This window comes from Trachypithecus francoisi, unplaced genomic scaffold, assembly GCF_009764315.1.
Source record: "Trachypithecus francoisi isolate TF-2019V2 unplaced genomic scaffold, Tfra_2.0 Lachesis_group21, whole genome shotgun sequence".
Lineage (NCBI taxonomy): Eukaryota > Metazoa > Chordata > Mammalia > Primates > Cercopithecidae > Trachypithecus > Trachypithecus francoisi.
Genome location: NW_022681467.1, coordinates 6,067,926 through 6,094,285, shown reverse-complemented (window position 1 = coordinate 6,094,285; position 26,360 = coordinate 6,067,926). Strand labels below are relative to the sequence as shown.

General features: G+C 43.0%; 1 protein-coding gene across 1 annotated transcript in view; it reads left to right on the top strand.

The window, feature by feature from the left end:
* CFAP61 (cilia and flagella associated protein 61) overlaps positions 1-26,360 on the top strand; it is a 308,416-nt gene that overhangs the window by 146,915 nt on the left and 135,141 nt on the right. Inside the window, exons 16-17 of the mRNA XM_033185470.1 lie at positions 1,000-1,206; positions 4,496-4,630. Of these exons, the coding sequence (XP_033041361.1) occupies positions 1,000-1,206; positions 4,496-4,630 (342 nt within the window). The remainder of the gene's footprint in view (positions 1-999; positions 1,207-4,495; positions 4,631-26,360) is intronic.

The window sequence follows — 26,360 nt, the reverse complement described above, 5'->3', positions numbered from 1 at the left end:
AGAGGGGGGACCAGAACCAGACCTGTGGAAACAAGAGCAGTGTGCCTGATATTTCCTTTACATGGGAAGACACTCATCAGTTCTTTAAATTACCTTCCACTGTAAAAATATTACACATCAAGGGGGATAGAAGGTTTAAGAAGTGCACAGGGATAAGGCCCAATTATGCAGTTTTATTGTAGGCCAGCCAGCCATACATGTAATCAAAGTGTATGACTTGGGGCCAGGCATAGTGACTTGCACCTGTAATTTCAGCACTTTCGGAGGCCGAGGCGGGCAGATCACTTGAGGCTGGGAGTTCAAGACCTGCCTGGCCAAACATGGTGAAACCCCATCTCTACTAAAACCACAAAAAAATTAGCCAGGCATGATGGTGGGCGCCTGAAATCCCAGCTGGTTGGGAGGCTGAGGTGGGAGGATCTCTTGAACCCAGGAGGCAAAGGTTGCGGTGAGCGAAGATCACGCCGGGGCACTCCAGCGTGGGTGACAGAGTGAGACTCTGTCTCAAATGAAAAAAAGCAAAACAAAACAAAGTGTGTGACTTGGGGGTGACACATTTCCACACTAACAGGTGAATGGTAACGCATCAGAAAACACCAGTGGCTCTGTCTGCCTGACTCCCTAATTTCCCATGGGCTCAGTCTCTTGCACTGACTGGCTTGTGCTCACTTCGCCTGAGTGGTATGGAGCTGCTGTCCTGTCACTTGGCCAACGGCAGAGACTCGAGGCTCTCTGAGTTGATAGCAGCCATGGTGTGCAAGGAGCACATTACAAGCTGTGCTGCCATCCCCCAAAGACAATCCATCAGAACAACTAGCTCTCAGGAAATGTAATTTCTAATTTAAAAAATTTACCGTGAAGATGAGGTGGCAAATATGGAAAAGAAAAACACATTTCTTACTGTCATACCTAAAGTAATTCTTAAAAGATATTTATCACAAAATGCATGCCGTTTGTTTAAAATGCTTGTAGAAACCATCCCTTCTGTCTCTTCTGTAGGACATTGAGTATATACGGTCACATTACAACATTGAAGATTTCATCTACTTCAGTCACCACCAGCGCGAAGAACACGGGCACATGCATCACTTTGCCCTCAACCCCATTTTCCGGCACTACACCAAGTTCTTTCTGAAGGAGATCCTGCGTTTAGGCTTTAAATCCTGTCTCTACTACCCTGTTTACCCAAAATCCAGAGAAGGCAAGGTGAGAGAATGGTGCGATTCCCTTTCCCAGCAGGTCAGTGTTCACAGTGTTGTTGGTGTTGTGTGCCACATTTTATTCATCCCTCTCATGATGGGTTTTGATGATAACATGGGTCTGAATTTCCAATGGCCATATTTAGTTTTGCCTTTTTCAAAGACTACAGTGATATTCTGTAGGCTTCAAATTTCTGACACAATCACAACTAATATCATTGGTAGTAAAATATGTTGGCTTTTCTATATTGACAAAACGGAGACTGAAAACCATGCAAAAATACTCAGACGTGAAAATCTAATAATTTTTTATGATGCACGAGTGCAGCGCCAACATGATCCTATTCATTCCTTCAAGCAAAGAACATTTCAGTGATGAATCCATAGAATAAATTAATTCTATTTTAGAAGACTGGCATGCTATCCCACCATTCCAAATAAGCACTGTACACACCCCCAGTAGGTGATGGAGAGAAAGTGTGGAGATACCTGATGCCAATGTAACCCCATGTAACACTTGCCACACTTGCGTGGAGTAATACTGTGGTAATAGACACGAATCTGATGTGTATACATGGTGTGTATGTGCATGCACAGATCGCACACCCTCCATCTTACTTGCATACGTCCCATCCCACTTTAGTGTTCCTTGCAGCACTCACCACCAACTGAAGTTATCTATTTTACCATGAACACAGCCATGCTTTTATCTGTCTTGTTCAAAGCTATATCCCCATTGCCTAGAAGAGTCACAAACACAAACACACACACACAGACACCCCACGCACTCTCATGCATTCATGCACATATACCACACTCTCACACACACTCATGCATTCACACATATACTCACCCCCCCCCCCCCACACACACACTCACACACTCATATAAGGTGTCTGGTTGTTCCATAGGCAAGGGGCTTTTCAAGCTAGATTCCCAAGGGCTTTTTCCCTGTAAATTGATCTCTCAGTCACTGACAACATTGGTCCTCAACTTGATGTAGACTTGGGGTGAAGGGATTCAACCACTAGAGCAGGTAGAAGTTGCCCCATAAGATTCCACTCATAAACTCAAACTTTCCCATGTTCTGCCTAGAGTCTTTGACATTGTCTCATTTCTTCTTATCAGCAAAAGGGAGCTAAGACATCTTAAAGTGCCTTATTATTAACATGTCTATTTATTTATTTATTTATTTATTTTTTTTGAGGCGGAGTCTCGCTCTGTCGCCCGGACTGGAGTGCAGTGGCCGGATCTCAGCTCACTGCAAGCTCCGCCTCCGGGTTTACACCATTCTCCTGCCTCAGCCTCCCGAGTAGCTGGGACTACAGGCGCCCGCCACTTCGCCCGGCTAGTTTTTGTATTTTTAGTAGAGATGGGGTTTCACCGTGTTAGCCAGGATGGTCTCGATCTCCTGACCTCGTGATCCGCCCGTCTCGGCCTCCCAAAGTGCTGGGATTACAGGCTTGAGCCACCGGCCCGGCCAACATGTCTATTTATTAAACAATCTAAAGTGTGTTAGTACATACACATAGCAATAATCTCGCCAGTGTATTTTATTTAACAAAAACCTTTTGGAGAAGTTCGGAAAACCTTCTGGAGAAGTCCAGAGGGAATGGGGAAGAAAGAAGAAAAATAGAAAAGGTTTTGAGTGAGATGTAGACTCTGCCATAGCTTTTCTTTTTTTTTTGGCTATCAAAATGCAGCACCATGGCAATGAAATGGCCCAGCTTTGAACTCACTGAGATGGGAAGGTAACAGTTCTGCTGGAAAATCCTGGTCCTGCACAGTTTTCTTTTACTTTGCACTTGGCCAAATGCCAATTTTGTGACCTTCAGGATGTGATATTACTTTCTTGTTTTTATTCATGAAATTGCCTGGATGTGCTGGGTTAGAGAAAGCCCATTTGCATCCATAATAAAAATAATACCTTGGGCATTTCATTAAATGTTTATACATTTACCTCAATAGTATGAAATTAGGAATATGTTCCACACTGTTGTATATAGCCTCTAAAAACATGCTTGGAAACAGATTTCTTCTCAGTCTGCACTTCCAGTTGATTTCACATATTCATTTAAAACAAGTGTATGAAGCAGTTCCAAGTAATTTGAGTAAGAATTCCCAAATTCTGCTGTAAATCCCCAGCTGACTACAGTAAAGTTGAGCTTTTTGGCTCACATTATGGGGATGGTTTTCTCTCTGTTGTCTGGTCAAGGCATGTATTAAGAGCTCTTTCAGGCATAAAAACAGGGTGCTGGCTAGGGGTCTGTTTTTCAGTTTGTGAAGTCAGGTTGGGAAGTTCAGTGGTGAAGGATTTTAGAAAACCATTTTAGAAGCTCTTAGAAATGCCAGGGGCTATTTTTAAAACTGCAAAAAGTCATATGTAAACCATCTATTTATTAAAATGCATCTACAGTTGTTTTTCTTTGCTTTCCAGCTTAAATTCAATAAATGTATCATTAAAAGTTTTGATTTTACAGTCTGACTCTTCAGATTTAAATGGTTACAATGTCTTTAGTTCATTTCACCAAAACCCTAAGATTTCATAAATGTGACAGAAATAAAGATCACCGTGTTTGGTTTTCTCTGCTAAGTTTTTAAAACTGGATAAAATCCATACTTAAAGCATTCCCCTAAGACATGGTTTATCATAGTTCATTTCAGTAAGTATAAATCCAATTCATAATTTAGTATTAGTCTAGATGTAAATAATATGATCTACTTCTCCCACACCCACCCCCACTTCTCAGTTTTATCTTTTTGTTCCAAAACAGTTTTTGTTGTTGTTATTGTTGAACAGAGGTCCGGTTGAAGTCACTGTGAGTGACTTTTACAAACAGGAGGATTTTCACATCCCTGCTAAGTTACTCCTTGGATGACATTTTTATCTATGTGTCTTCTTAAAGCAGCTTGTGCCAAACATACAAAGGTTAACAGGATGCAGATAACACAGCTTAATGGGGTCAGATCAAGCTGATGCATGATCACTATGGAGAAGAATATCCTCCCGGGGAAAATACTTGTACTGAAAAATCCCATAAACCAAACCACTTGTTTATCTGTCATTCCCACAGAGATAGTAATGTAATTACTCTCGTAATTATCTTCATTAGTGTCAGGCATTATCTACAATTCATTCCACTGCTCGAAGAGTATGTTTGTTTATTTGCTGATTTTTTTTTTTCCTCTCTGACTTGGCCGAGTTAAGAGTTTTGTATTTGTAAAGCTGTACGCAGACATCTGTGCTGAGCCTCTCTGACATTCTCTCCCCTAAAATATAGATTGCTGTCTTTCAGTTCCAGAACCCCTACGCCCACTCCCTGACATCTGCCCTTCATTACTTGGTTCCCGTGCGACCACGACGACAGATTGTCTATCCTCTGGAAAAGCTTGGCATAAACGCTCCATCAAAGGCGGTCTCCAAGGATCCGGTGGGTAGCAGGGCGGCAGGCAGGGCGGCGCGGTGCCAGCTCCCGCGGGCCTGGCAGATGGGGTGGCAGTGCTGTCTTCACAGGAGCAGGCTGCTTCTTAATTACAGGGAACCTGGTGCTCATACCCTTACAGGCGGAGCCCTGCGAAGGCTCCCCTGCAGCCCTTTCCCTCAAGTCGTTATTTCCCGGCAAGCCTAAAGCAGTAGCCACAGGACCCTGCAGGGTCATCCCGTGGGGATACCTCTCAGGCTGCCGTGTCCCAGGACAAAAGACCTAGAGTCTGGCCGGGCGCGGTGGCTCAAGCCTGTAATCCCAGCACTTTGGGAGGCCGAGACGGGCGGATCACGAGGTCAGGAGATCGAGACCATCCTGGCTAATACGGTGAAACCCTGTCTCTACTTAAAAATACAAAAAACTAGCCGGGCGACGAGGCGGGCGCCTGTAGTCCCAGCTACTCGGGAGGCTGAGGCAGGAGAATGGCGTAAACCCGGGAGGCGGAGCTTGCAGTGAGCTGAGATCAGGCCACTGCACTCCAGCCTGGGTGGCAGAGCAAGACTCCGTCTCAAAAAAAAAAAAAAAAAAAAAAAGACCTAGAGTCATCCTCCGGCATATTTTCATTTTCTTTCCCTGTCCTCAAAAGCAGATTCCCCCTTTCAATGATGTTTAGCTTTCAAGGCATTAAGTGATCATTCGCTGTTAGGACGAAGCTGACAGAGAAAACGGAGCTGGCTGCATTTGAGATGTTTGGGCCCCGGGTCTAAGCTGGTTTCTTTAACTCCCTCCTCCAGGGGAATCAAGATGATTAACAGAAGCATATTCGCTGCCCTGGGGCAGCAGGAGTTTTTGACCTTAAAATGAATGGCCAGGGGCCACTTTTATTGTGAGAACAGGAGAAAGGACTGAAATCAAACCTAGATATTCTTTTCAATGCAAATGTACCTGTATACATACACACAGTTTTTTTCAATAACTTAATTGGAAAGCATAATTTTCTCATGTTGACTGATATGGACTTGTAGTGTTTGTATACTCTTCTACTTAAGTTAAAAAAAAAAAAAAATCCCTCAGTGGGCTAACATTTGTCCTTTGTGAGAGAGAAAAAGGGAAAGTGTGAGTTTAAACTCTGCAAACACTTACCCAAGGAGCTGCCCCTCAGAACTGGAGATGATGCTGAAATAAACACCTTGCAACGGGCTCGGCCCTGCGGGAAGGACATCACCCTGCCCACGCCTGTCTTACTGGCGGGTGCACTGAGGGATGGGGAGGGCACCTCCATCAGGCCAACTCACAGGCAGCTTTGTGTCTTACATTCATCTTTGTATTTGTAAAATAACAAAAATCTATATCATTGTAAATTTATATGTGAGTATAGACTGACCATATAAAGCAGGACTTCTCAATCTACATGTCTTTTTTAAAAAATTAATGTGCAATTAGTCAAAGTCTGATAGTTTTGTAAAAAGTAAATTCCTGGGAAAACAAGATTAAAAAGCAAAGACAGACAAAATTCTTTTATTATTAGATTTAACAGACATAGCATTACTCTGTTGGTTTGCTATAAAAGTTTCTGAATGCTTCTCTCCGTCTCTCTTACTCATATCTTCATAGACTAATAATAGTTTGCACATGGGCACCTGTTCCAGACCACAGATTGAGTGGCACTGGAACTCCCATGCACTCAGCACCCAGCTGCAATGATTTGCAACTCTTTAGCTAATTTTGGATCATCTGTGCCCCCACCACTTCCCCTTTCTCCTATATCATTTTGAAGCAAACTCCAGATTCATACCATTTTATCTGAAGGTCACAGGCATATTCTTAAGTAGCAGGGTTCACAGCACTGGAGATGAGATGTGCCTAGCTCACCTGGAAGACCTTTAGGATGGGCCACCATGCGGTCTGTTTGCATGTGAAGACTCTGGGAACAGACTGCTTTAGAAAGAGAGCCAGCACCCAGAAGTTTGGTGCAAAGACAGTGTCTTGGGGTCAGAGAGTGGCTACATGCTGTCTCCAGCACTGAAATACAATTTCCACAGAGGCAAACTAATCTCTGGAGAAAGCACTGGGCATAGAAGTACATGGATGTGCTCGGCATACAACTTTGCAGCTTCCGCATCAGATCAGGGTCAGGATGAGAGACGATGACCTTCTGCAGTCATTGCTGATACTTATACTTCAGTGGCAGCCCATGGCTCCTGTGCCTTCAGCCAGTCCTCTGGCAGCATGGGTGGCCTGGCTGGAGCTGGAGGGAGGAGTCCAGAGCTGCTGCATGGATATCAGGAAGCATCGTTTTTATGAATATGAAGTGCAGTTCCACACCTGCCCCCTCCCTCCCACCCTACTATAAGAATTTTCAGTTAGGTGATTTTGAGGTAAGCTGGAGCTCTAGGTGGGGAGAAAGTCAGAGATAACATTTTATTTCATTCAAAATTATCTCATTACTACTTCCCAGGTTGGTATGATCCAAAACCATTGCTTACATTGAGTAACCTTTTCCATGGTCATCTCAGTATGCTGTGCCCCTCACCCCTGAGCCCTGGTGTATTTCAGCACAAAGCAGAGATGGATTGTTCAAACCCAGGGTCCAGGAAGAGAGCCACTTAGCAGATGGGTGGGAGAATTCTAACACAGATGCCTGTTACCTGCTGCTTGTGTTATTGTGCTTATTTCTCAGGTGAATTCTGACTGTTTAAGAAGCACTTTTGTTGCTGCTCGTTGTATTCAAAACTATTCAAGCTTCAGAAAATTGTAATGGGGATTTAGATTTAGTAAACAAGATTCAGTAAAAAATTTTAGACATATTAAAAGTTTAATCACAGGATTATTTATCGAGACCATAATCCACATGGAATGGGCCTCAGTATTAAAAAGTTACAATGCTAAATTATATTATTAAAAATTATTTTTCTCTTTTTAACATTTTAGACAGTTTTAATGTTTTAGAGTGATTATCTGAGACAAGTTGAGCCAAGTAGAGTATTTTTAGGAAGAATCTCTGTATATCCCTCAAGACATTGTTTTCTTAGTAGAGCGATGGCATTGCAGTAGCAAACTGTGCAAGGTTGAGCAACTCTCATTACCAAATGAATGAATTTTCCCTTTAGGTTTCACATCTCCCACTCTCCCTTCCCCTCCCAGTGCATCGAGCTTTATATGAGACCCTCAGCTCCCTCACCATGTCCATATCACTTCTCTTGCCGGACACTCGTCTTTCATACCTTTTATCCTATTTAAAGCATCTTAGAGTGACCATCCAGTCCCTAGTTTTCACCTAGGAAGCCAGTCTTCAAGGGAACAGATCACTCCAGGCATGAGTAATGGGATAGAAAGCATTTCATCTCGGTAGGTTGCCAATTTGAATCTGGCACAAGGCAGCAGTGATTGAAATTCATCACTGCATGGCAGGGAAATATGCCCTCGCTCCCACCTCAAGGCCCTCCTAATTCCTGCCTGGTTTGGACGATCAGTGTCCCTGCCACAACACCTTCCCCGTCGTTTCTGTTAATTGACAGCCCACTCCACAGCAGGTAATAAAAAAGAGCCTAGAAAACATAAATGATTTTCATCACATATTTCAGAACGAAGTCTCAAAGATTCGTAATAATATCTCCATAGTCAACCAGTGTGAATGCGTGGGTAAGAGAGAGGGCTTTTTCCTGACCAAGACCATAATTGACACCATAGACCTGGAAGATTCTTTTCTTAGCTTAAATGAGCCATCTTGGCCCGTCCTTTTACGTTATGAGAGTTATTCTCATGGAAGTTTTTTATTAGATGACTCATCAGGGCCTACCTGCGTAAGTATTATTATTTTTTACAAAATTATTTTATTTCTTTAATTTTAATTTTTGTTGGTACACAGTAGGTATCGATGTTTATAGGGTACACGAGATTTTGATACAGGCATGCAATGAGTAATCACATCATGTAAAATGGGGTATCCATCCATTCCCTCAAGTATTTATCCTGAATGAGTATTATGATCAGGAAAACACTCAAAATTGGGCTGAATTAATTTAGCCGTTATATTGATTAAAGACGGCCGAACAAGCTGCCCTACACTTATTTTCAGGGTGGGTCTACATACAAGCCTGTTTGCTTTCCTCTCTGCCTTTTACAGGGATTCAGATATGACTGTGTCACCATGCATACCCGCAAGGAGCTTCCAGTCTAGTTTCGGTATTAACTGGGGGTGGAAGAGGGCTTATACTGACCTTCCAGGTGACAAGAGCCCAAACTCAGGAGAAATAGCCACACTGGGCTCAGACCTGTTTCTGCAGAATTCCTGGAGAGGGAATGTGTTTGAAAAAAAGGCACCACTTCCTTTCCAGGAGTGGGAGTTTAAATAAGTGTTATTTGTCATATTACACTCCAGAAAACCTGCTTTGAACTTAAATAGCCCCTGCCATTGCCTCAATATCAATAGATGCTCACCATCATCCACTTCAGTCACTTCAGCTCTTCGTCTTGGTTTATAGTGTTCATAGAATTATAGTGTGAACTCACCTCTCTCTCACATATTTTCAGAACTAAATCAACCCTTCATCCTTCCTAAGGAATCACACTTTCAGAGTGATCTTGTTTTTTTTTTTTTTTTTTTCTGGTTGCTTATTAATGATGGTCTGATTAAATCTCGACTAATGAATTCTTTGGAGGCCTCCATTTGGATTCTGTGCATTCATTTCTCCACATTTTCCCTTTGTCCTTCTACAAAGAAAAATGACGGTTTGTGGAAGCCCTCCCCCTCAGAGCTAAGTGATGGCCCTGCTTTTTCCTGGTATGTGATCTCTCAGGAAGATGTCACTCACTGGCATTCAGTTACCCTTTGAATTGCCCCTTTTCATCTGGCTGTTCTTCCCAGTCCAGCTATAATTACCATCTGATGGACTGTTACTGGATACTGTTTCACTTGTGCATCTGCTGCCCTAGGAAATTGCATTATTCTCCCAGCACCTGCTAGATTTTCCCCAGCTTTATTGTTTCCCAGCCCCTTCCTTAAACGTGGTAACTTTCACCGCCAGTGGTTAGACTTCCCTTGGTTATATTTGTGGTCGGTGTGTCGGTGTGTTTTTAGCTCTTGGGCCATCACCTTGGTAGAGGTTTCTAAAAATGCAGACCCGTATTTTTTCAGCATCGTATATGCTCTAATTATTATTAATGTGACCATAGGAGGAATATTTTCTTGAAATGAAATTAACCCACTTTAAATCATCGCCATGAGTCCAGTTTGCTTCTTCAAGTCACTTCCCAGCCAGTTCCTATGTGTTTACAATATCTATGGGAAGTGCACTTCCTTCTATTTATAGTGAACTCTTTTCTCTGAGATTCTTAGAATAATTTACATAAGTTCCTTTGTGGGCTTTTTTTTTTTTTTCTCCAATACAAGTTCTATGGTCATTTCTTTCCAATTCTCTGAACATTATCTAGTTTAATGTAATATGTTATATATTATATAAGTGTATATTATATAAATAGTATATAAATACACACCAGAAGGACTTATAAACCAGTGTTTATTCTCCTTACTTTCCTAATTTTTCCCTCTTAGAAAGGTTACATGGTACTAAAAACAACTACTATTGCATTACTGTTACTTCTTGAGCTGTTGCTTAAAGGCTTCCCATGGAGTTTCTCATCTAGTCCTCTCATCAGCACATGTAAATAGTTACTGCGATTACCATCCTCAGTGTACCTAAAGCAAACAGGCTTGCCAGGAGGGCAGGTAAATAACTTGTCCAAAGGCAATTTAATTGACAGAATTTCAAACCCAGGCAGTTAGTTGCCAAAACTCCTATCTTTAACTACCACAGACTACTTTCCTACCTAAAAGGCTAAAGTACTAGTATGACTCATTATAGGAAAACCAAACTACAGAAAAGGAGTATGGTTCGATATAGATCTTGTTGAACCTCACAAATCCTTGGCACCAGGTACTTCACCAAAAGGTGACCCACAGACGATTGGATTTCTCCCAGTGCAGTTTGAATTTTCCTCTTGGCTGAATGATCTACTCTTGGGTTTGATCTGGTACCAGCCTGACCCTGTCTGACCTGGGCTAGGAAGGAGCAGACATGGGTTCAGGTTGGTGTGCTGGCAGGTTTTGGACACCTGCTGATTCAGGCTGTCTGCAGTTAGCTCCTGTTGTATGGGTTTGTTGTTACAAACCTTTGTAATTTTTGTTGTTACAAAAAACCTTTGTTGTTACAAAATTATGGTGGCAGCTGCTGGGAAAGGAAGAAAAAAATTGTGATCCCATATGGAGGCTACATTATACATTTCCCAAAATTCAGCTCCATGTTGGATGTGGTTTCAGAACCCAAGTAAGTGCCCATCAGATGAGTGACTAAAGGTTTATTTTTTGGGGTGGGAGGTGGGTGGAGGCAAGAGATAAGATGTGAATTAGTGGCATGATCAACAAGCTGTGGAAATTGTTGAGTAACTGGGCAGTGGTCAGGGGGCAAGCTGAGGCTCTGAGGATATGATAGAAAAGAAATTGGGGCCGGGCGCGGTGGCTCAAGCCTGTAATCCCAGCACTTTGGGAGGCCGAGACGGGCGGATCACGAGGTCAGGAGATCGAGACCATCCTGGCTAATACGGTGAAACCCCGTCTCTACTAAAAATACAAAAACTAGCCGGGCGAGGTGGCGGGCGCCTGTAGTCCCAGCTACTTGGGAGGCTGAGGCAGGAGAATGGCGGAAACCCAGGAGGCGGAGCTTGCAGTGAGCTGAGATCTGGCCACTGCACTCCAGTCCGGGCGACAGAGCGAGACTCCGCCTCAAAAAAAAAAAAAAGAAAAAAAGAAATTGGGAAAAGTAACTTCTTAACATCTTAGTGTTGTTAGGAATCAATGCTACATCTTATCCTCATTTTCTAGGACAGATATTTATAGGACAGTCTCTCTCTTCCCCCAACCATGTGTTTAACAGCTTCATATTGTGATATAAATCATATATATACACCATACAATTCACCCACTTAAACTATACAATTCAGAGTTTTTTAGTATATTCACAGAGTTGAACAATCATTACCACTATCTAATTTTAGAACATTTTCATCACCCCCAAAAGGAACCTGTGCCCACTGGCAGTCACTTCCTCTCCTTCCCAACCCTCTCCTCTCAACCCTAGACAACCAGTAATCTACTTACTCTATGAACTTACCTATTCTGGACATTTCATACAAGTCGCAACGTATACTATGCGGTATTTTGTGACTGGCTTCTTAGCATGTTTCATCCACATTGTAGCGTGTGTGTCTGTACTTTATTTCTTTTTTATTGTTGAATATCCTATTGTGTGGATAATACTATATTTTATTTTTTCATGCATGAGTCGATGACATATGAGTTTTTTCCATTATTTGGCTATGATGGAAATGTTGCTGTGAAAATGTGCACACAGGTTTTTGGGTGTATGTGTTTTCATTTGGGGGGTGGTGTCTATACCTACAAGTGGGGCTGCTGGGTCACATGGTAACTCTATGTTTAATATTTTGAGGAACTGCCAAACTATTTTCCAAAGTGACTGCATTATTTTGCATTCTTTCATTCTTAGATAGATTCAGCATTCTGGCTAGTAATTGATGAAGTGCTGGTCAAATCAAGGCCATTGAAGGGCAACGTCTCAACTGTTCTTTCAGTTTCAGAAGTAGAGTTTCCACCACTCCAAGAGAGCTTCATGCACACATTTGAGACTACACTCTAATGCTGCTTCAATTCTTTTGAAAGCAGAGATTTTTCTAAAATAAAATCTCTGTTAGCTTTCCTGCTTCACCCTCTCTGACTCAGCAGCCTCTTGTGGTCCTGTGTGGACATCTAAGAGAGCTCAGGCAGCAAACAAGATGCCTATCCAAATGTAGGAGGAAAATGGGGGACTTTCTGTTTTTTAAAAGACACCAGCATGTTCTTTGTTTGATCCACCTTTAGTAATATTATTGCTCTTAAAAAGAGCTGCCAATGCTTCCAATAGAAAAGAAAAAAATTCTAAGGATTTCCTGGATGCTGATCGGGTTCTTGCCACAACCCAGTAGGAGGAAAAAAAATGCATTCTGTTCCCTGCAGAGCCAGGATAATGAATGCCACAGAGGTCCAGAAGTGCCTCCGGACGCATCAGCTGCCTGCCGCAGAGCCCTGAAAGCCTGCAGCCTAGCAAGGCTCCCGGGTGGAGCTGAGCTCCTGGGCAGAAACTGGCCTTCGCAGCTAAGTGGCTTCTTCAGAATCTGCCTTCAGGGAAGAGAGGAATGGCAACTCCAACGTGAGGCTTTGCTTTGTGTATTTTAAAGTAGCTGGGGATGTAAAATGACAAAGGGGACAATTAGAGCTGCAGATACTGACTAGAGAAGTGACATCTTTTCCCCTTGATTAAAAATAAATATGTTATTACTAAAGCAATACATGTTTTTGGTAGAAATTTTAGGAAAAAACAATAGAGAAAATCAGTAAAACCTTCTCTCCTCCTATCTTTTGATTACCTTTCTTAATATTTTGGGGTTTCAACTTCTGGATTATTTTCTGTGAAAAAGACTACATATATGCTATTAGATATGGGGTTATAGTGTTTGAAACATGCTTCCTCACTTAATATGTTATGACTATATTTACTTGTTACTAAGTATTGTAAAGTGTGATTTTCGTGGCCACACAGTTTTCTGCGAAGCAGCAAGCCCCTCCGCTCAGTGAGTACTTTACTCCTGCCAGGCCCTGCATTACATCCTGTCCCAGCTGATCTTTCATTCTCACAGATGTTTCAGCATCATCGTCTCCATTTTGCAGTGGGGAAAACTGAGGTTAGTAAAGGTTTGGTAATGCAAGTGAGCATTAAGCCAGCAGGACTTGTGTGAATAGTCACGAAGCCACTTGAGTTCTGTATCTCATCGCCCTGTAAATATGTTCTATGTGGCTGAGTTTTCTCCTGCACCCGGATGGAAAGTAAGCAAGTTCTGGGACCTTCTGGTCAGTTCTAGGTCATTAAAGCTGTATGGGTCACTTCCAATCACAATACTTGATCTTAATTCCATAAAATGTTCAATTTCATTTTATGTAGTAATCAAAATTCAATTTTTCTCCAAGGGTGAGACTCCCCTGACCCACTGCTGTAGCCTGCAGGCACGTAGGAAGCCTGTGGTTGGAGAAGGCAGGATGAGGAGGGTCTCTTGTCTCTTCCGAACTCTCATGCCCCTTCCACTAACTTAGCATTTGTATAGCTTTTCAGTATTTAGTGCTTTCTCTTTCTTTAGACTATTAGTGTCTTCTTATTTTTGAGCTGTGTTTCTAGTCCTTCTGAAATTGGGGTCAGGGCAGGGAGGAACAGTTGGAGGAGGAGGCAAGTCTGAACTTGGCCACTGCTGTCGTAAGATGGCCCCTACTCTGTGGGCTGGACTCCTCTTCTCTTAGTGTGTGTTTGCAGTTTCCTAGGGGATTCCTGTTTCTAGGGAGCTCTCACCAGCATTCCCATGATGCAGGAGATGCCATCCTCTAGCTTTGACACTGAGTCTCATTTGCCCCTGGAGGTGCCGTATAGGAAGGACCTGAGAGAAGAGCTCTTGCCTCTGTGGGTCAGCAGGCTCTGCCGATGCAGGCCACCTGCCCATGCAGCTCACCCAGCACATCCATCCACTTTGTCTAGGGGCCTCACATGAAGCTCTTGGAGGGCTCCCAAACCCTTTCTGTGACTGGAAGCAAAAGACAAGGCACCCCTTCCATCTGTCCTCTTTGGGGATGCGGGGCATGGGACTCACAGCACATCAACAGTTCTCCTGGAAGAAATCTTCAAAAAAGCCCCTTTTGCATGTACTCATCTCACCCTTTCATGTCTTCATTTTGAGTTAGGAGTTAAAAGGCATTTAACCGGCACTTGTCACTGACTTTGGCGTTTTTATAAGGGGGCTCCTTTGGATTGTAGCATCTATTGTCTTCATGCCGAGGCTACACAGCTGCTAAGTTGCGGTTTGAGGACTAAACAGTGTGATGTCAGAGCCCACGATTCACCATTGCTGTGTGCAGGCCAATTCCCTCATGTTGGTTAAGTTTTTAACCCAATTTTTATCATGATGAACACTGCTACCATGTCTGCCCTTATTATTTTTCAGCACATTTGCTTTGATTTCCTTTGAATAAATTCCTAGAAATGGTATTGCTCAGTCAAAGTTAAAGTTACTATCTCTTTAATCAAAAAGCATAAAGTTTTAGAATTTGAAAATGAAAACTTGTGATTCCTGAATTGAAAAAGATGATTTCTCTTGGCAATATGTCGCTGTATCTAAGCAACATAAAGAGTATAGAGACATACAGCAAACCCTCTTTTTTATGTCAGATATAGATTTTTAAGACAAGTAACCAGGTATGCGAAAGGATACATCTTTAATTTTCCTATTTTTGTCTAATTGAACTGAGTCTCTGCTTTGAGCCTTTATTCCACCTGATGGGAGTAAAAGTAACCTCTATCAATTCTGGGTAAATTTAATCATTTAATATTTATATTGAGTCCATGTAGGAGCTTTTCTTCTTTCATGTTTTTAGCGGGGTAGGAAAAACATCCAAGTTCTCAGGAGCTCATGCACATGGAATGTCATGGCACTGTGGCAGGCAGGGAGGAGGCTGGGAGGGGAGGTATCTGCTACTTGGGTAGTGCCTGTCCTCACAGGAATCTTGAGTTCAGAACATTAGCTTTTGTCCTCAGGCAAAGTCACCCCTTGTCCTGGCATCCAAGCCCCTGCAGCCCTCACTGCTTTCTGCAGAAGCATCCCATCCTCACAGCCTTGAGGCCAGTCTGAGTGTGACCTTGTGTTCCCTGGAGCCAGGTGCTCTCTTCCTTTCCTGCTTTCCTCGCTTTGGGCTTTCAGAAGCTCATTGCTGCCTCACTTCCTTCCTCGTCTGGGAAGCTCCCTCGGCCGTCTCCACTGGACTCTTCCCAGGACAAGGTGGCAGTAGAGTCCCCCTCGTGAAGCAGTCTCCTTCTTGTATTCTCCAAAATCTTTGGGGGAGTCCTGCCCGCTTCCTTCCACTTTCCTGGCCTTAGCCAGGGGAAGGAGAGGGCTGCACTGCACTAATTTCTCCTTCTTCCCCTCTGGCTTTCCTCCTCCTGGTCTTCAGACAGTGGGCTTGCTGTCCCCCGGTGTTCTTCTGTATCTGTCATTGGAAGCATCAACTTTGACTTGTGATGCATAACAGTCAGGCTTTTGAGACTCAAAAAACCTTCTTGCAACCAGGTATCTACCTGGAAACAAAATAGCACAGAATTGACGCATTTGTTCTCTGGGGCTGGGTCTGCCCAAAGGCCTGGTGTCCCTGGCTGTTGCCTGCAGCATCAGGAGGGGTCATGAGTCCGCATGGGTTGGCAGAAATGAACCACATCTGCTAGTACAAAAACAGCACCCGCTAGGGTGACAGCAGTGACAGACAGATGAAACACAGACCACGAATGCCCCTCTGGGGCTGGCCTGCTCCCTCTGGCTCATGGAAGAATTATAGAAACGTGATTCCATTCATTATGAAGTGATTGGAGGTCAGTAGATGCACATGGAATAAAGTACAGTGTCATAAGCCTAATTTTCAGGTCTTTTTGTTAAAACTTTCACTTGTTATATCCCGTTAATAAATTCTAGTTTTACAGATGGGATATGGGCTAGGCACAGTGGCTCATACCTGTCATCCCAACACTTTGGGAGGCTGAAATAGGAGGATCACTTGAACCCAGGAGTTTGAGACCAGCCTGGGAAACATAGTGAGACCCCCATTTCTACAAAAAATAAACAATTAAAAAAATGGGTTTTGCCTTTCTGGAAGATGTGAAAGATCAGGAAAAACAACCGAGAACCTAGAAAGGTTTTACATTCAAATTGAACTGAGATGGATCAAAAGCCTTCCACAGTTTAGTAATTTTCCTAAAGCAATTTGAGTTTGGTTATCATTATTTGCACTCACCAAATCCAGAGGGAAAATTGCATTTGAGTTCATCAGAGGCAGAGGATTAAATGGGCCTTGGAAAGTGCAGTACCTGGTTAGCGAGGGGTACAGTCCTCCCCAAGGGCTGCCCCACGCGGACTCGGCTGAGTGGGCACGGACCACCTTCCACCTCTGTGTTCCATTAGAGAAGCAGCTTGAAGCCTGCAGTCCTCAGCTCTCAATCTGCTCCCATTCTCCAGGGCTGAACCACTTTAAGTATCAAAACTTTTAGTCTGAATGTCACCTCGAGACCATTAAGCTTAGTCAAGATTACTGATGTCATGATCTCCATAGTAACCGACTTAATAAGCAAGAAGAAAATACAAAAGATGACTTAAAAACAGGGAAAAAACAGAATGAATAAGGTATGAAAATAGCATGGGAGCCATAAAGATTTTTTTTATTGCCACTTGTTTGAGATATCAAACATGACTCAGCTACAGTGCAGGCAGGCATGAGCCATTTGGTCAGTCGAAACCCATGGCAATAAACATAAACTACAGACTATGCCACATTCCTACTTCTGTGCTGTTCAGTTGTGTCCCAGGTTTTGTTTGTTTTATTTTGTTTTTTCATATAATTCAGTGCATTGATATTATCACCATGGTAGTCACTGTAATTGTGGTTTTTATGGTAGTCTATGTATTTAACCAAAAAGAGCTGTGCTTCCGGGGAACGGGTCTTAGGCAGCACTTTCCAGTCACCTTAGCAGAGCTCCTCTCTCGTGCAAACCACCCTCTCCCACCGCCATTCATGGATCTGTGGGGACAGCACTTTTCATGAAACTGGAGTTGACGGTTGATTTAAAAATGGAATTGAGTATTATCTGTCACAAATCACAGCTGAGCAAGTCCCAAAGATGGGCTGACAATGTCCCACAGAATTATATACCACAAGTATTTTGATTTGTTTATAGACAACATCGATCCCCACACACTGGGTCTTTGGTCACCGTGTGTTGGTAGGACCAAGGCTGGCAGGCCCCTTTCAGACCATGTGACTTCTAACAGCTCAGCAATTCCCCCATCCCATTCAAGAGCAGAAGGTGGCCACAGCTCACAGAGCCCAAATTCCAAAAGGATCTCCAGGCCCCTGAGGACTCAGATGCTTCTCATGACTCTCTCTGTCCCTCTGTCCCTCCAGCCATCTCTCTCTCACACACGCAGCAGGCATACATAAATACATACACACAGAGTACACACAATCCCCATCCAAGTTTGGCCCTGGGGACGTGTTCACACTTCCAGTTCCAAGCACGTCTACATGTCGTCACTTCTTGGTGCAGTGGGAGACAACAGCCTGATTCTGGAGTTCTGTGACCCACCCCTGCCTCACCAAGAGCCAGGTCGCTCCACCAGAAGCCAGGTGGGTTTGTCTCTCCCTGAGCCTGTTTCTCTACCCCCACCAAACCATGTTTCTAGGTGTCCTGCTTTTTGTCCATGACCCCAATAAACACCATGGCTTTTGTACCTGCTTTTCAACTGAGAGAGGAACCTCTGCTATCCTCCACCCCCCCGCCATTGAGAAGTGCCCTTCTTGGTCACTCCGTGCTCCTGCCTGGACAGGCTTTTCTGTTGAAACTGCAAGCACAGGGCCTGTTCTGCATCGCTGGTTAGGGGGCTTGGAGGTGGAGAATTAATTGATGTCAGCATTCATTCAGTCAGTATTGTTGCGAGCTGATCATGTGGTGGGCCCAACTCTGTGCTCTGTGGGGACAGCTATAGATAGGCACATCCCTGCCACATAGCACTTGTGTTCTAGTTGGGGCAGCAGGCAGTACCCAGACCAGGAGGCACTGTGCCCGGTGGCAGCAAGTGCCATCAGGAGGAGAGCCCAGGAGGGGAGGGTGGGAACAGGGCAGGTACAACTCCTCTGAGAAGGATCATTTAAGCAGAGCCCTTACTCCATAGAACACAGAGGTGGCATGTGGGCCACGAGGAAACAGCTAATGCCACTTCTTCCCTCAGACCCTCCAGAAGCCTCTGGGGTCTGTGAGCCCCCTCCTCCGACAGACACGCCTCCACACACACTCAGCCCATGCAGCTTTGGTGCTTTTGACTTACTTTCATAATTATTTTGAAAGAATTTCATGCAAGAAGCCCATTGGATGCAATTAAAACATGTCAAATGTGCTCTCAAGGCAAGCCCTCCCATTTTTAACCTTGTCCAGCTTGTGAAAGTGTAACCAGTGCTACATGTGATTGTAACTCCCCTTGAAACCAGCATTTCTGTTTTTCAAAACAGCAAGCCAGTGGACTCAGAACATGATTTTAGAATTTCGGGAATCCAAATTATGGAAAAGGTGAAATATTTTACCTCCATGGCAGTTGGCCTCCCAGGAATTCCCAGGGAGGACATTGTATCTGTTTAAGGAAAAAAAAAAAAAAATGACAAAGTAACCCATTTTGAGGCTCCACTCAACAGATGTGTAGAGTATAGAAATCTATGTATTATTAAATAATTCTTTTTAATATGCTCAAGAATAAGCAATTTGTAAGCCTGTTTACGTTCTCACCATCTGGGTGCATTCTGTCACCCATCTGTTTCATGTAATTATGTAATTATCAATATAAGGAAAGAATAGGTGATATAATTAACAAGAAAAACTGATCCACACTGAAGAGTAAAAATGACATGCATCTGTTGAATAGCTTTTTGTTTCTCTCCCTTCATTGTTAACTGTTTTATTCACACCCTTCAGGAGAGCTGTTTTCGCCATGGTGTGCAATCTCTCTCTCTCTCTCTCTCTTTCTCTCTCTCTCTCTCTCTCCCCTTCCCTCCCTCCCTCTCTCCTTCCCTCCCTCCCTCCCTCTCTGTCTCTCTCATATGAAGGCAGAGTGTTTCATCAGGTATTATGGAAGTGACACAGCTTTGAAAGAAATGAGCAAAGCTTTCTTGGAGTTATTCATTGATTCTCTACTTCTGTGAGGGCCCTGATAGTCACTTCCAGAAGATGTAAGGTAGCAGCAAGAACTCTAGGAAATATGTGAATTACTTAGTGACAGATGGAAGGACAGGACAGTGTGGGGCCCTCTCAGATATTGGATAGAGAAGCTGCTTGAGAAAAATTCCCATACTCGGTGTTTTTGGTTTGATGTCCGGGCTCAGGCAGTCTGTGTTGTTTCATAACAGTACCACCATCCCAGTGGATTGTGTTTGTTTCTGCGTAATCCCACGTAAGTTAGTCCCTGGAGTAGCTCCTTTGTGTAACAGAGCTTTGTGTATGTGGGCACACAGATGGAATTCAGGCAACTTTGTCACCCTGCAGACAGCAATGGTGAGAGAGTGGTCACCCCTTCCTCTGTCTGACCAGGCCAGGCCCCAAAGTTCTACCTCCGTGACCTGGAACCAGCAATACGTATGTATTCAAGGAGGGGCATCCCTATGATCTCTTAGTTCCTGTGACACACACACACCACCCCCCCGCCCCACCCCAAGCCCTTCTGTTGAGTCCTAAATTCACTTCTCCAAAGATGAACACTGTCCACAGGGATTCTCCCCAACAATGGAGGATGCCATCCTTGAAGATGCATGGTCTTGACAAAACCTTGAATTTCAACTCCAAGACACGCAAAGAAGACTCACAGCCCCCTGGACCCCTGTAAACAGCAGTCACTATTAGAGATGAAGGCCTAAAATCTCAACACTTCTTTCCACTGATTGAAAATTCGGGGCCGGGCGCGGTGGCTCAAGCCTGTAATCCCAGCACTTTGGGAGGCCGAGACGGGCGGATCACGAGGTCAGGAGATCGAGACCATCCTGGCTAACACGGTGAAACCCCGTCTCTACTAAAAAAAAATACAAAAAATTAGCCGGGCGAGATGGCGGGCGCCTGTAGTCCCAGCTACTCGGGAGGCTGAGGCGAGAGAATGGCGTAAACCCGGGAGGCGGAGCTTGCAGTGAGCTGAGATCCGGCCACTGCACTCCAGCCTGGGCGACAGAGCGAGACTCCGTCTCAAAAAAAAAAAAAAAAAAAAAAAAAAAAAAAAAAAAAAAAGAAAATTCGGGAGCAGGGCTCCCCTCCTGGCCTCCTCAGTATTCTGCAGACCATCCTGCCCTCCGTCCCAGCAGGGATCCTGCCTGCAGAGTGCTGCATCTGCTTCCTGTTTAGGGCATAGGGCAGGCAAAAGGAGAGTGGACAGAGAAGCCTCCACAGGGAACAGACCCATAAAACTGCAGAGGCTTTCTAAGCAATAGCTCTCACCACGGAATTAAACCCCACTCACACACTGACAGAGAAATCTCTTATTCAGTCACTTCTTAACATTTTTTTTCTTCAAACAGTGCCACTCACTTACTCTAGGGCTCACTCTGTTTCCTCTTGCTCGGTGATCATTTTGCATGTTGAGATTGTGCTGCTTTGGAGACGCGTGCTCATCTTGGCATCTCGTGACAGAGCCTCTTGATGGCACAGTCTCCCTCCAGGCTTGGCTTCTGGTTCACCTCCCACACGGGGAGCCTCATGTCAAGGCAGTCACTGGCTTCTCTGCCTGCATTGTTCCACGTCCAGCAAGCAAATAAATAACTAGTTCCCACACAGGTTTCTCTATGTTTCTTTGAGTCAAAAATTATTCTTTGATAAATCCTCCATAAAGCCTTCCTCTAATCCTCCATAAAACCTTCCTCTAATCTATCTGTGTTTTGAATTGTTATTGCTAAGGATTTTGTTCTTAAAACAATGGATACCCATAGAACAAGCATATCGGAGAAATTACTGACACGCCATGGGGAGAGTATTTGGAAGGAATAAGTAGTAGGGACAAATGTGGCTGGGTTACTCAGGGGATTTTCATGGTTTTGACTTTATGTTTCCTTAAATCCAAAGTTAAAATAGTTTAATTTCAGTCATCACTGATTAATCCATTAAGGACTTTAAAGAAAATAATACCATGTGACTCCTAAAGAACTTTTTGTTTGCCATTTCTAGTTTTGAAAGGTTTTAACCATGATTTCTTTTTCAAGAAACATTTCAATTGCATTTTTTAGTATTTAACAAAAGAATATAGAGTGATTCTTCCTCAAGAGAAAATTATTATAGAAGACCTCTTTATATATATATATCATATTCAACTAAAAATAAAAATAAAAAAACTTCATATTCTATACTGAGCCACATTAAAAATCGTTAAAGCTTAGACTATATGGTTTTCATTTAACCCTCAAAAGTGGCATTAATTTTTCAAGTGGTAATTGTTGCTTAAGATGCTATTGTGCCTGTGTGATAAATGTTTAATGATTTGGTAGTACATGCATGGCTTAAAATCCATTATTTATTGCACCTTTGCTTGCCTGGCAAAGGTGACGATTTTATAGCCCCAGCAGTCATGCAAACACATTTATACCAAACCGATGACTGATAATAAATTTCCTTACTGTAAATGTCAGTGGGTTTCATGTGTTGCTGCCATTACATCTTGTTTGGAAGCTGAATGCTACACAGTTATGGGAGGCGCCAGATGGTGTCATTAACACGAACACTGGGACTGTTTACCGCTGACGTGCGTGTGAGAAATTAAAAGTATGTGACCTATCTTTACACTGACGTGTGATGTCAGTGGTGAACGGGTGTTAATTACAGTGCAATATGCTTGCCTAGTCCCTTCCATCCCACTCAGAGGGGTTTTAGGGAATTTTTTGAAAATAGTTTGTGTTTGAATATACACAGAGTGAGCAAAAGGGAAAATTTCCCAAGGACTCCTGTTTGGTTTTGTATTTGGAGTCTCAGACACCCTGAAAGTCACAGCTGTCATCACATAGGTGTCACCCTCGTGAGCAGCAACCTGCGTCCCTGCCAGGACTTCTGGGCATGGGGAAGCCTTTTGTGCTGATTAATTACAGCAGTATTGTTATTGCTGTTTGCTTGGTTGGGGGTTTTATTTTTATTTTCATAACTACTTCAGATATTTTGAATACTGTTTTGGAAAAGTTTCCATTGAGAGCATGGAATTAACGTTTTTTTAAAGTACTGTCAAAATCATCAGGATCTGATTGAAAGAATGAGAAGAAAAACCGTGGACATTTTCTATACCAAATTTTTTTTATGGGATGGGATCTTCATTTCCTAAGAATTAGCAGTAAAGACTTAGATCTTTATTTTCCCTGATCTGATGTGAAGTATCTGAGTGACTGAAATTAGCCTTGTGTGTTTTATTAAAATGTTTCTCTGACTGGTGTTCAGCAGTGGTCACTCCCATTTATTGTATTTCAGCTTCCTTCCTGTTGATGTTTCTGCTTAGCTCTCTTTTCATTTCTATTTAAAAAGAAGGTGGATTTGTTTTACTCCTCCCTCCAAGTCCTTCACTTGAACCAAGAGGCTATTCCATTGAATCTGACCAAATTCCTTTGAACTTTGTAGCCTTAGCACACTCTGTAGGAATTTTCAGAAAGGCTTATTCTTTCAAAACAATCATTGTGCATTGCTTTTACAAAAGCCCAGCGATCCTTTTGGTGTACAGAATTTTAAAGTCATGTGAAAGAGAATACAAACCATTGTTCACATTGAGATGAAAGAGATATGCTTAATTTCTTCAGACTAAATCAGAGATACAATTGGATGTCAACAGAAATAGTGAGCCTAATTGAAAGACTAAAATTGTGCATGGAGGCACACATTAGAAATTTAAAATAGAGTCGCACATGTTAGCTTGCTCACAGGACACGTGTGTTGAAAATATCCAGGAGTGAAAATAAATGTGAAATAAATATCCAGGAGTGAAAATGGTGGCAAGGTAGCAAGATTGAAAAGTTGTATCTGTGGAACAGCACTCACTTGGATCAAACTTCTTGGAAAAAATGAGTTTTCTGCCACTGCTGTCGTTGTTCTAGCAAATGAACCAGAGGCCTAAGCCAGCAGAGCAAATAGCCACTTAACTTACTGGGCCTGAACAAACAGCATATTCCCTGGGGGAACAGAAGTTCTCATCTTATTCTGTGTGCAGAGATTTACCAAGTAATGTTGCCTGATGGGAGGTGGTGGTGTGGACACAATTGGCCATGAGCTTTCCCTCCCAGCCTTCTGTTCCAACTCCTTCTCCTCCGTTTGTGTCTCCCTCTACGTCTGCTTCTTGTATTGCCTCTGCATGACCATGCAGCCTTCTCCTTTCAAAGGTTTCTCTCAGAACATAATCTGCAAATCCATTCATGTAGACTGACCTAGGGGTCAGTGGTGTGTCATCCTTCCAAATCCTCGCCCTGACTTTTCCCTCTCATCCAGAAACTTGTTCCCTCTTGTTCACCTGGAAATATCCCAGTGATTCGGTTAAATTTAGCTCCACTGTCACTTTCTCCAAGCTGCCTTACGTGACTTTTCCTGCTATCCTAGACCAGTTAAACTTCAGCTGATTCCATGACTTCCCAGCTGATATGGTTTGGCTGTGTCCCCACCCAAATCTCAACTTGAATTGTATCTCCCAGAATTCCCAGGTGTTGTGGCAGGGACCCAAGGAGAGGTCACTGAATCATGGGGGCTGGTCTTTCCTGTGCTATTCTCATGATAATGAATAAGTCTCACGAGATCTGATGAGCTTATCAGGGGTTTCTACTTTTGCTTCTTCCTCATTTTGTCTTGCCACCGCCATGTAAGAAGTGCCTTTTACCCTCTGCCATGATTGTGAGACCTTCCCCAGCCACATGGAACTGTAAGTCCAATTAAACCTCTTTCTTTTCTAAGTTGCCCAGTCTCGGGTATGTCTTTATCAGCAGCATGAAAACGGACTAATACACCTGCTGAGTCCAGAAAAACTTCCTAGGTGAGCATAGCCTAAACTACTGACCTACAGAACCATGAGCCACATGAATATGTACTCTTTTAACCCACTGCATTTTGGCTTGGTTTGTTATACAACAATAGCTTCCTGATACACTACCCTTGTCACATGTGCTGCATTTTATTTGTTTACTTGTCTGTCCCCCAGCCTAATGAGAATTCCTTAAAGACAAGAACCATGCCTCATTCACACCTCAGCATTTAGACCAATTGTTGGCATCTGGTAGATGCTTGGTATGTATCTGTCAAATTGAAATTGTTGAATTAAGCTCTGTTAAAGTTTTGGTGGTAGAATTTCAGACATCAGGATACTGAATAGGTTATCTCAATGCCCTCAGAATTGCTTCACACATTCAGTTGCCTTCCCCACTAACAAGTTAGACTGTCCTTGTTGCTAGTGTTAAAGATAGTGGGTCCAAAATGGAGTCACTTGTGCTAAAGTTCCACTTTACCAATCCGAAACTAAGTTATTTGCTTGAAATAGCTGAGAAATCACAAGAGAGGTGATATTCAAATCCCATTAAGCCAGCAAGATTTTGCTTACATCTCTCTAAGGAAAGTAATACTGAAATGAACAATCCACTACTTGTTCATTGTTCCTGTGTTCCTTCACTTCTTTACTACTGATAAAGCTTACCCACTCTGTCTAGCTCATCAGAGCTCCTTTCTGTTTTGTAGGCTGAATGCTGCCCAGTTCATGAATTGCTAATAAAAGTCAATCAGATCTGTGAAACTCAATTTGTTGAAATTTTGTTCTTTGACTCTAGAATATTGATTTTATCCCCCAAATTTTTTTCCAGAGTTGCTTTTCTAGTTGGAGAAATGACTCTTTGGCATAGTAACTCTTTGCTATATAGTTTAAGTTGTTTCTATAGGAATAAGGGCAGATTCCAGCCTACTTCCAGTCTATGGCTAAATAACAACTGTTCACACATCTCTGATATATCATATGTCCCACCCTTTATGATATGGATTGGAAAGAGAAAAATGACCTGAAATTCTCTTTCCTTTAAGCAAATAGTACTTAGTTGATGCCTCATACATTCTCTATAAACCTTCCCCTTACTGTTTTTAGGATGGGAAAACAACCAACAATGTAACTGTTTTTCATTTCACAAAAATCTTAGAATACATTTACCACAGATTAGTTCATATATTTCTCTGATTTCTTAACTCATTATTAAGACATTCATAATCAAACTCTGTATTATAAACATATATATGTATATATATGCTATGATATTGTGATAAAATAAATATACATTTGGTCTCTGTCGCCAGCTCCTGGTCAGAGCTCCTGAAACACTTGTAACTTCCTAAATGATAAAAGCAACAGGAACATCTTTTGTTCCAATATTTTGTTTTCGTTCCCCACCCCTGACAAAACTCTGGTGCAATAAAGGTGAGAGGAGCATCTTTTGTTATTGATTACAAGCTCCTTTCAACAACACATGAGTCTGTATATTGACAAGATGATTTTTGGAAAGTACCTAAGGAAGGGGGCTGGTTGCCAGGAGAACCAACCATGTCATTAGAGGGTTGGAACTTTCAGGCCTACCTGCCAACCTCCAGGGAGAGGAGAGGAGCTGGAGGTTGAGTTCAACCACCAGTGGCCAGTGATTTCATCAACCATGCCTACACAATGAAGCCTCCATAAAACCCTAACCAAAGTGGTTAGGAGAACTTCTGAGGTGGTAAACACCAGAGGTGCTGGGAGGGTGACACATCTGGAAAGCACATGGAGGCTCTGTGCTTTTCCCCCTGCCATGCCCTGTGCAGCTGGCTGTTCCTGAGCCCAACTCTTTTATAATGGCCAGTAATACAGTTAGCAAACTGTTTCTCCAAGTTCTGTGAGCCATCCTAGCAAATTATCATAACCTAAGCAGGGGTCATGGGAACCTCCAGTTGATAGCCAGCCCGTCAGTACAGGTGGCAACATGGACTTGCGATTGGCATGTGAAGTGGGGGTACAGGGAGCAGCCTTGTGGGACTAAGCCTAGATAGACAGTGTCAGGATGGAA